This window comes from Erpetoichthys calabaricus, chromosome 7 (genome assembly GCF_900747795.2).
Source record: "Erpetoichthys calabaricus chromosome 7, fErpCal1.3, whole genome shotgun sequence".
Lineage (NCBI taxonomy): Eukaryota > Metazoa > Chordata > Cladistia > Polypteriformes > Polypteridae > Erpetoichthys > Erpetoichthys calabaricus.
Window position 1 is genome coordinate 115,007,948 of NC_041400.2, and position 11,521 is coordinate 115,019,468.

Here is an 11,521-nt window from a genome sequence, read left to right on the forward strand (position 1 = left end):
CACCTAATATAGTTATAGTGTTTCAGAGATCTACAATTAGTACAGTTTTAAAGATATAATGGTCTATTTATAGTTAAACAAATTCAATGTTTATTTTTAATATTACCTTTCAGAAAGCACAACAAAATAAGGTGCTTTAAAAGTGTACAGAGTACAAGCCAAAATAACAAGACGAAATACAAGAACATTCTTTCCAAAAAATCAACACAAGTTGAAATGAACTGACAGTATGTGAAATTGGATTGGCAATATATGTAAAAGGACTGTTGAAGTGCTCAAGCAAGTTTAAAAACCATAAAAGTTTCCATTAGGTGCTGAGTTGGACGAACATAAAGAATACTGCCAAGGTTTTGGACAGAACAGAAAAATTTAAAACTGAAAGGGCATTTACCAAAAGAGAAGAGCTCATTTTTAGGTTCTTCAGAGCAGGAACAAATTTTGCAAGCTTGTAAACAACAGGTACAAATCAGGACTTTTAACTAGAGTATGCATTACCTGTTCTAAAATGAAGGAGACTGTTTCTATTACAAGATGAAGATTTGACTTCTCTAGTGACAGTGCCATCTGTAGTTTTTCCTCTTCCTCATCACTGAAAGACCGTTCTACCTATAAAATAAAGTGATAGTTGGAACAAATTTAATTGCAATAATCAGTTCAACTTACTGTATTGTGACTTTGAGTTTTTTTCAAATATACAAATCTATACTGTTAGTGGGGGTGGCACGGTGGCGTAGTGGTAGCGCTGCTGCCTCGCAGTAAGGAGACCTGGGTTCTCTTACCGGGTCCTCCCTGCATGGAGTTTGCATGTTCTCCCCGTGTCTGTGTGGGTTTCCTTCGGGTGCTCCGGTTTCCTCCCACAGTCCAAAGACATGCAGGTTAGGTGGACTGGCGATTCTAAATTGGCACTAGTGTGTGCTTGGTGTGTTTATGTGTGTCCTGCGGAGGGTTGGCGCCCTGCTCGGGATTGGTTCCTGCCTTGCGCCCTGGGATTGGCTCCAACAGACCCCTGTGTCCCTGTGTTGAGATTCAGTTGGTTGGAAAATGGATGGTTGGATGGATATTATAAGATCAATACTAAATGTCACTTGCTGGAATTAATTTCCAATGTTGGTCTCAATTCCCTTGTACCAGATACTGTAGATTTCAGAGACAGGAGCTGGAAAGAGAAGTGGCACAGAATTGCACTAAAAAAACGCATGTAAAATTATAAAACTTCAATCATGATGAAGTGCTTTGAGAGAATAGCCCTAGGATACATTATACAGAATATTATGGATAGTCCCAATTATCTTTAGTTTGCTAATCGCCTCAGTTGGACAATAAAAACTTACATCAATGTGAAGTTTATAGATTAATATCAAAGCATTGTAACATTGTTGCCCCTTCAAAGCGAATTACCAAACTCCTCAAATTAGGACTTAATGCCACCCTCTTTGACTAGTCTTCGGGCTTTCTAACAAACAGACCTCAGCAGATTGGCAGCATCCTCCAAGCTAACCCTCAACACAGGCACTCCACAAGGTAATGTATTGAGCCCCCTGGTAGGCACATGTTCAGCTCAAGATCGTAAAGCAATGCAGTGGATAGTAAAACCAGCACAGAATATTAGCAGCACCGAGCTGCCTACTGTTTAGAACCACTGGCACATACAACAATAGATTCTGGGACAGTTTCTTTCCATAAGTTGTCAGGTTGATGAACAGTCAACCAAAAGAATAAACATTGTAACATCAGTGCTGCCACAAACTTGTATTCTGTTAAATGCTTAATCTATCAACTACTTTATTGAGTAATGGCCAAATAATTCAAGTAAGTACATAAATGTATGCTATATTTGAATAATTACTAAATATTTTTATATGCAGAATCTCAAAACATCAGGATTTGAAAAAAAAAAAACACAACTAGAATAACTTCAACAACAAAACAAACAAGACAACACTGTTAACAATAAGTTAATGGGTTACAAGTTGCTGTCCCTGGCATAAATACAGTATCTGGTAAAGGGTGAAAATGCAGCTCTGCCCAAAAATAAAGCTATCAAGGACATTTAGCAGACTAGTCTATTGCATTTAGCTAGTCTAGTTAATGAAACTTTTTTTTAACATTAGTACACTCACAAGTAATAATGGTGGTAACTGATAGGTGCATTCAGTAAACAATCTACTTGTTCTGTCTAAAGAAACACTGTGGCTCTAATTTTCATTTCAATGCTAGACATTATCATGACCACATTTAGCCTCTGATGCAGCACTTCTAAACTAAATGTAGAGGAACCTGTCCACATGAACAGTGACCATATTTATTAAGCATCTCAGAGCAGAATAATAATCCTAACTGACTCAAAAAACGTTAAGAGTGATGCAAATTTTGTCCTGCTTTTAGGAGTAGGACAAACATAATTTTATCAATTTTTTTAATTGAGAAAACTCTTAACTTCAACAGGATTTAGGACAGCTTGTTAGCTGTCCCAGCTTGCAAGGGCTTCTAGAAGATGGCATCCAAGCAGAGACTGGGACAAACATTCTGAAAAAAGTGGAATGTTTTGGAAATGATGGACAACAATGATCTAATAAAAAGATATCAATTTGACAGAGATAGAATAATATTCATATTATTCATAATAAATCTTGCACAGTTGTTGGTAAAGTAACATTTTTTGACCACCGGGAAAGTGCAGCTTTGCAATGGAAATGATTTAGGCATGTCACTAGATTAGATGAAATAAACTTTATTAACCCCAAGTGTTCTCTAGGAGTGGGTGGGATGCTTCATAACTTCTTCAGGTTAAAATATATATCTTATACGCGTGCTGGTATTTGTAGTATTGCAGTACTGCATCCCCATTTGGGAGTATTACAGCCGTGTCTAGTAAGTGAGCTGGCTTTTTGGTTGTGTGTGCGGGAGTGCTCGTGATCAAAACATAAAACGTTGTTAATGTTAATTGTGTTTTATGTTTATTGAAGTTTAACACTTCTCATGTCCTACTCTGTGATAGGGCAAATTTTTATCCCAGCCAGACTTTTAGTGTAACTCCTAGGAGTAAATTCTGAGACACTTCATAAATATGGGCACTGGTCACAATTTACACAGTAAATGGTTTGAAGAGTCCAGCAATGATGTGAAGCATACTGTACATCGTGATTGTTCTTGCCAACATACTGCAACCCAATTGAGTACGTGTGACATATATTGGAGTGGTGCCTACTTAGTGTTCTCCAGCACCACCATCAAAACTACCAAATTTTTACAGATGAATTCTTGTCCTTTCAGTGCAGTTCCTAATACTTTTACAATCTACAACAAGATATTTGAAACTGTATTAACAAATTGTGGTGGCCAAGTGGCCATTTAGGCTTTGATGTCTGAACTACTGTACTTTTCATTTCTTTCGTTTTCATAATAACTCTTTTACTTTTATTTTGGTTCTTATTTTTAATACTAATATCTGTCTTTTTATTTCAGTTATATTTTAGGTAGATTTCATCATCAACTACTCTAGAGCCAAGAAATTTTGTTTTATTGTACCTCTTCAAAACAAGTATTTTACACAATGATATGTATAAGCCAAACCCCTATAATTTTGAACACGGGCATTTGCTCTATGCTGAAATTCATCTCTCTAAAATTAGTAGTATCAGTTTAAGAAATTCTATTTCTTAATGTGTATCAAATGCCCCCAAACTGAACTTCCTCCTTTTCACCCACCTTCTTAAAAAATGATTGCTGTATACTGCTGTGTTCTTATTTTGTCTCCATTATACATCTTTCTGGAGTTACATTACCTTTACCTAACTAATTACATAGTTGCAGACCTCTAAATAGAAAGAAACAAAATATGGGTGCTCATATTTTGCATTTCCAGAACAGCTTCAGTTTCACTGGCATCAAGGGTAGAACTTTTCCACTTAGTATAGCCAGTAGCAGTATACCTAATGATCAAAACAACCATAAATGTAAATGTGCAGCAATTGAGTTTGGACATTTTTTTTTGTATTGAGCATGGGAAAGGCGCTATATAAATAAAAGGTATCATTATTATGAAATCAAAAAAGTAATATCAAAAATATGACCGATTACACTCAAAATAAAACTTGTATAGCGAATTATATAGACATATATAAAAAAATAGAACACTTGTCACTGAGGATTACTGTAAGGAAGATTGACTGGGAGAAGGTAAACAGTTGATACAATAATAAGCATGAAATTTGTTAGAACAAAGAAAGAGATAATTCATGATAAACGATACCTCATACTTACCTTCTTGATTTAGAATGTAACTATAATTTAAAAATTTATTATTTTAAGAAGGGATAATGTCTTTCAGAAACACTGCTACAGTGTATACTTTTAACACTAGTGACATTACAAAAGCAATGGCCACAATCACCTGGCAAAAAAAAACACATTGCGTAAGCAATAACGGGTGGAACAAAATTAAAAAAACACTTTGTAAAAATTAATTACAATGATTCCAAATCCTTAACAACTGATTGTCCTCACCAAAAACCTTAAAACAGCTCAAAACACGTGTATAAGAACAAGTATTGCATAATCCTAAATTTCAAGGGGAAAAAAGGGATGAAATCTGGTCAATAAATGAGGGGCATGCACATCACAAGAAGAAACTTAAGAAAGCTACTTTGGACAATAACCTAGCCAATCAACCAGATACTCCACTCTAGTCCCCAAACTCTTTTGGACCTCAAATTCATCATGTCCACCAACCCGTACCAGGGGAGGAGGAGCTGATGTAACACAGAAGTGACAGGCACTGACTGGCTTAAGGGATGACACATGAAGAGAACAATATGTCTTGAAATAAGCTAGCTGTGCCAATTTGTGAGTGACTCTGGTCAATTGCCTTAATATGGCGTAGAGACCAACATTCTAGGGACCAAATTTAAAGGAAGGAAGCCTCAACCAGATATCAAATTTGAGCCAAACTCTCCACCCGACTCTAAAACTGGGAGGGCAGCATCTCTACCTATATTTAGAAGATTTAATAGATGTCTCTGACATTAACAATTGCTCGTGTATTACTGGTGATTGTTGTCGCTCATCTATTCCAGCTTCTTAAATTCAGGGTCAGAGGTTCCGATGTATGGTCTGTATTTTCCTCCTTGGTTCTACTAGGCTGTTCTCGCTTTATCTTTTAAACAGGGCAAAATTTGTGGGTGGGTGGGGTTGTATTTGTACTGTTAATACTGCATTTACAATTATTTTTTTTGACTTCTTTTTTTTTTTTTTTTTTTTTAAACTCTGTTGATGTTATTGTTTCTACTTCTCATTATGATATGTAAACTTAAATAAATATTTGATTCCCACCCCCCAAAAATTTTTTTTTGCAGAGATGAAACAAATTTTTCTGAAAGAGCTGGAACAGAAGATGGACACTTACTACACCATAAAACAGGTATTTTCAAACTATATTGACACTTCAAAGATTACATTTTTGGAGAGCAATTATATAACACATTCGGAGAAAACGTATTTCACTAAAACAAGTTCCTTGCTTGTTAGTATTTCACTGTCTCATTATCATCCTCTAGTCAATGTTTCCCAATTACACCGAATCACGTTAACAGTATGGTGCAAACATTTTTCTAAATCTTGGTTCAGTCTTTCATCAGTTATACTCTGGGTGACAATGACAAGTTAATTTATTTTTAAATCTGTCCTTTTTTCAACACCCTCTGCAAAATCTAAAAACAAACTGAAGACCTTGATTTAAACGAATGGATTTTGGAACCCCATGCAGCAAAAAAACAGTTTTTAATAAAGATATCAAAAACAAAAAAGAGATCTTCTTCCAGCTGTGTATCACTTCCATGATTGGGGCTCATCCCTTCTGGCTAGAAAGAACTCAGGCCAGAAATTCTTTGTGTTGCCTGCACCATGGATTGTATGTTGCCTTTAAAGAGTTGGGTCCCTTATGGACAACCGTAAGAAGGCAACACGGTTTCACTCCTCCAGTTGGAACTGTTGGATGCCACTCAGTGTAATGCAAGATAATAACTAGTGCCCTAGTGGACCTCAACCTTACTCTTAGAAAATGTGTTAAATGTACAGAACAACTGAACATCAAGTTAAAATCTCCAAATTTACAAAAACAAATGTGTGGCTCTAGCCACTTGTGATAATACAGCTGTATTATGCAAGTTAAAGAAATGGATGGATGGCTGAATTTACACAGACAATGAGGTTTTCTTTGGTTAGAATTTTAAAATAAAAAATGTTACATTTTAAGAGAACTGTCATACCTTTAAGTGAAGCCTTTGAAGAATTCGAGACAACAGTCTGGGAAATTTTCCAGAGTCAATGCCATTGATCAATACAACTGCTTCTTTTATGCTGTGGGTGGAAACACACAATTAATAAAAGTTGCTTCTTTTCAAAGCAATATTTTATTTCATCATGAGAAATTAACAGAATAGGGAGTCACATAGATTATACTATGCACATGTTTGTTAGTAAACTAAAAACCCATTTGAAAAATTAAACATTTTTGTTGTTTGTATTGCAAAGCCAGTAATTAGTGGAAAATACTATTGTTGATTAATAACTAAAATCATGCACAGGAACCCATTAATAATGTTTTATCCAGTGTATCCACTTCGGACTCGTGAGAAGCAAAGCTGCAGTCAAGGCTGGACGGGGTAGCAATAGTTCAATACAATAAGAAAGTGTCGAATACGACAAATAAAAAAAGGAGATGAAGCAGAAAGCATCTGCAGTAAACACGTAACTTTTACTACTGAAGATTTTAAGACACGTATTGCAATTAACGCATCACAGAAATAATGTAAGCAAAAATTCAGGCACAAGTATTAATATTTAACAGAACACATATGTGAAGGTACGTGTAACATTTGTATAACGGTCACTGTTCAGGTCTTGCAGGCACAGCAGTTTTCTTTCAGTCTGAAACAATGAATTTCCCATTGGGATTAATAAAGTATCTATCTATCTATCTATCTATCTATCTATCCATACTTCAAACATATTCGACTTAAACTAAATAAAACTAACTAAAGTATTAAACAAATCGCATTTCAATGACACTAGCATTGCATATATGCAAGTTACAACTACCCCAAACAGTCTCAAAGAATAGATGGAATGGAATGGCCAAAACATAACTGTGCAATCAAGGTAAAATTATCTTGATGTCCGTGAAGTAAATTAAATACCGTTACAATCCTCTGTGCAAGATTAAAAGAAATTCAAAGACAACAAATGTAGAGAAAAGCCAAGCAAAATGACACCTTTTATTGGCTAACTAGAAAGACAACAAATGAAACATTTCTCTCGTCTACGCTCTTTAAGTAAGGGAACCGTTTCGTTAGTCTCCCATAAGCAACACGTTAATGTCAATCTAACATAAAAGGAAAATACCTCTGTGTTTCTTTAATGATCGAAGCCATCCTTTTTTGCCAGTCTTAACACAACGCTTCCTGACTCTGTCACGTGCTTCATCAGCTGGGACGGTGCCTCACGCGGCTCATGTCACCAGCAGGACAGAAATACGAAATCCTAAATGTTCCACTAGGAGGAGATCGACGATAAGGTTTGCTTTTTAGAGTACTATATTCAAAGCCAAGGTACAATGTGTAAAATGCCCAGATATCAAAAAGTTAAAAAAATGAAGAAAAAAAAAATACAGAGGTAGTGAAGCTGCTGCTCGTTTTTTGGTTTGGGACAGGAAATTATGATTCTGTATTTCCAATTTTAGCCTCTTTACACTGGCTGTTAGTTTAGGAATTGATTTTAAAAATTTGCTGCTGGTTTTTAAATCAATACATGGACATGAATATGCTCCTGTCTATTTATCCGAATTGTATGTTTTATACCAGCCATCCAGAAAGCTTAGATCTACCGGTCACTTGTCTCTGGTTGTCACTTTTACTAAGTGTTACACAGAGGGGCCGGGGCTTTTTGCCTCTGTTGCACATCACCTGTGGAATTCTTTCCCTAAGTACACTAAGGAGTCACCTTCCACTGGACTGTTTAAAACTAGCTTTCTGTGATTTTCAGTGACACTGATGGTTCCCACCTTTTTAGTCACTTGTCTGTTTCAATTTACTGCTGATTGTATTCTGTTTTATTGTATTTATTTCTATTTATTTTATGTTTAGTGCATGTTTTAATGTACAGTAAAGCACTTTGACTACAGCATTCTGATGTTGTTTTAAATGTGCTCTATAAATAAATTGAAATTGACATTATAGATGTGAGGAATTCAGTTATCCTTTGCAAAATATTTCTTATAGTTAAACTGCATCAGATGAGAAGTATAAAAGTATAGTATCTAGACATAAAAACAGTGCCTAATTATTCAAACGCAGTGCCTAAAGTTACATCAGAGGCTTCATCTAAAGCAAACCTAATGTGGAACTATTATGTTTGCAAAGGTATACAGTGATCCTGGCTTTTAAACAGTGGCATGATAACAATCAATCTACAGTAAATTCAGAAAGTTTTCAGCCCCCTTCACTTTCTGCCCACTTTATTGTGTTGTAGATTTATTTTTAAGTGGATAAATCTGCCATTTTTGCTCATCGATCTATACTCAATGGCAAACTGAAAACATGCCTTAGGAAAGGTTTGCAAAGTTTTTAAAACTCAAAACGTTTTAAGTATTAAGACTCTTTGTTGTGGCACCCCAAATTTTGATCAGGTGCCTTGTTTTTGCTTTAATTATCTTTGAGATGTGTCTATAACTTAACTGGAGTCTACCAGTGGCAAAATTAATTGATTGAACATAGTTTAAAAGGACATGCACTTGTGTATATATGATCCCACAATTTACATTGCATGTAGGGACAAAAATCAAATGATGAACTCCATGGAACTCTCTGTAGACATCTGCGATAAAATTATGGTGAGGCATAGATCAAGGCAAGGGTATAAAACCATTTCTAAAGCTTTGAGTATTCCCAGGAGCACAAGAACATGAATAATTGTGAAATGGAAGAAATTTGGAACCACCACAACTATTCCGATAACAGGCCATTCTGCCAAACTGAATGACTGAGCAAAAAGGATCTTGTTTAGGGTGAGTGACCAAGAACCCAGTTGTCACAGTGAGTTTCAGATGTCCTCTTCTGAGAAAGGAGAACATGTCAGAAGGATGACCAGCTCAGCAGTGTTCCATCAATCAGGCATTTATAGTAGAGTGGCTAGAGGTCACTTGTAAATAAAAGATATATGACAGCCCATCTAGAGTTTGCCACAACATTTTTTCGATTCTGGTTCTAGACAAAAATTGGGCAGAACTCCAAGCACTTTGTCTGATGAAGACCAGGCACTGGTCATCAGCTGCTTAAAACCATCCCTATAATGAAACATGGCAGTGGCAGCATCATGCACTGGGAATGCTTCTCAGTGGTAGGGACAGAGAGACTGTTGGAAATGAGGGAAGGTTAAATGCAGCTACATACAGAAATGTCCATGAAAGAAAACCTGCTTAAGAGTGCACATAACCTCAGACTTTTGGCGATGGTTCACCTTTCAGCAGGACAATGACTCAAAACATCCAGCCAAGACAATGCTGCACTAGGTTTTGGGGCAAATCTCTGACTGTCATTGAGTGACCCAACTAAAGCCCAGACCTAAACCCCATAACTGATCATTTTCTCCTCTCATTTAATGTTAAACTTACTCTTTCCATTACTAAGCCTCCCCGTCTCATGTCTTTCCATAATATTAAGAACATTAACTTGGATTTTCTTTCCTCTAATATTGATTCCCTCATGGATATTCATAATTTATCCACTGCTGAAGAACTGGACTCACATTATAACACTGGACTCTATGGTATTCTTAACTCCCTTAAAAAAATAGATCTGTTTCTTTGTCTTTTTCTGCCCCCTGGTTCACGCCTGAACTTCGATTTTAGAAAGCCAAAGGCCGGCAACTTGAATGGTTGCATAAAAAAACTGGACTCTTTGTTCACAAAGAGATGCATAGGAACCATATACTATATTACAAGGACTGTATTGCTCAAACTAAATCTAACTATTACACTCACATAATTTCTTCCAATAAAGGTAACACCAAGTCACTGTTTTCACTGCTAATAATATCACAAAACCCCAAGACTCTTTACTATCTCACCTTTATTCAACTGCTTTTTTGTAATTCCCTTATGTCCTTCATTAATGAAAAAATCCAGAGGATGCACCAGTATCTCGGTACGCATTGCTCCAGTACTTCATTTGAATTTCATCCACCTACTCATTCATTTTCCTCCTTCCAGCTTCCTACCTTCTCAGAAATCTCAGATCTTATCTGTAAGTCTAAGCCATCCACCTGTCAGCTGGATCTCCTTCCCACAGTTCTGGTTAAAGCCTGCCTTCCTTCATCTGGTCCCCCTTATTTCTGCTACAATTCACTCCTCTCTCATAACTGGAACTGTTCCTTCATCTTTCAAAAGCGCTGCAATAACCCCAATACTGCAAAAACCTGGTGCAGATCCTGCTAATTTCAGTAATTTTCGTTCTATTTCTAACCTAGCCTTCATCTCCAAAATTCTTGAAAAATAGTATCTATTAAACTTCATTCCCATTTATCTCATAATAATCTGTAAGAACAGTTCCAGTCTGGTTTTCAGCCCCTCTATAGTACTGAAACGGCACTTATTAAATTACTAACATACTCCTTATGGCAGCTGATTCTGGTTTAATCACTATTCTCATCCTCCTTGATCTGAGTGTGGCCTTTGATACTATTTGTCACAACCCTCAACTCAATAGATTATCTTCGATTGGCATTACCCATACTCCACTAGATTGGTTCAGATCCTACCTCTTAGGCCGCACTCAGTTCATTCAGCTCAAAACTTTCACATCCCAACCCACCACTGTTACTACAGGTGTGACCCAGGGCTCTGTCCTGGGTCCCCTTCTCTTCATTAATTATCTCCTTCCCCTTGGTAGTATCTTTCGTAAGTATAACATTAATTTCCACTGTTATACTGATGACACCCAGTTCTGCCTCTCTAGCAAACCTTCTTTTTCCTTCGCACCCTCCTTGCTCATTGACTGCATAGCAGAAATTAAATCCTGGTTCTCTTCAAAGTCTCTTAAATTAAACAGTGACAAAACTGAAGTTCTCCTCACTGGTACAAAATCAACATTATCCAAAACTGGTAATTTTTCATTTGTTATTGATCACAGGTCTACAAAAAAATTTTTTTTCTGGTGCCAAGGTTTTTTGAATGGATTTAGGGTATTTTGAGGGTGCTGAATTCAAAAATCCCATTAGTTTTGCTGAATTGGTTCTAGTTTTTGAGATAATGGACATCCATGAAAATAATGCATTCCCTCAATGCAACATGTGTGTGATAACAAATGCAACAGCTTTTGGTCTGTCTTTTGACTCTTTAACAGTGTCTTAGGTAATGAAATATCCCATATAATTATTTTGTATTTCAATTTGTAGGCCAACAATGCTATAAAAGTGACTTTTTGAAGCCAGAATTCAACTGTGAATTTGCAGAGGAAAGAAGTTGGCT

At 36.4% G+C, this 11,521-nt stretch overlaps 1 protein-coding gene across 1 annotated transcript in view; it reads right to left on the bottom strand.

The window, feature by feature from the left end:
- Positions 1-7,508, bottom strand: part of commd10 (COMM domain containing 10) — a 143,462-nt gene extending 135,954 nt beyond the window's left edge. The window contains exons 1-3 of the mRNA XM_028805265.2: positions 7,402-7,508; positions 6,267-6,357; positions 496-606 (exon numbers count right to left, since the gene is read on the bottom strand). Coding sequence (XP_028661098.1) covers positions 496-606; positions 6,267-6,357; positions 7,402-7,430 — 231 coding nt within the window. The 5' untranslated portion in view covers positions 7,431-7,508. The remainder of the gene's footprint in view (positions 1-495; positions 607-6,266; positions 6,358-7,401) is intronic.
- Between the last annotated feature and the right edge of the window lie 4,013 nt (positions 7,509-11,521).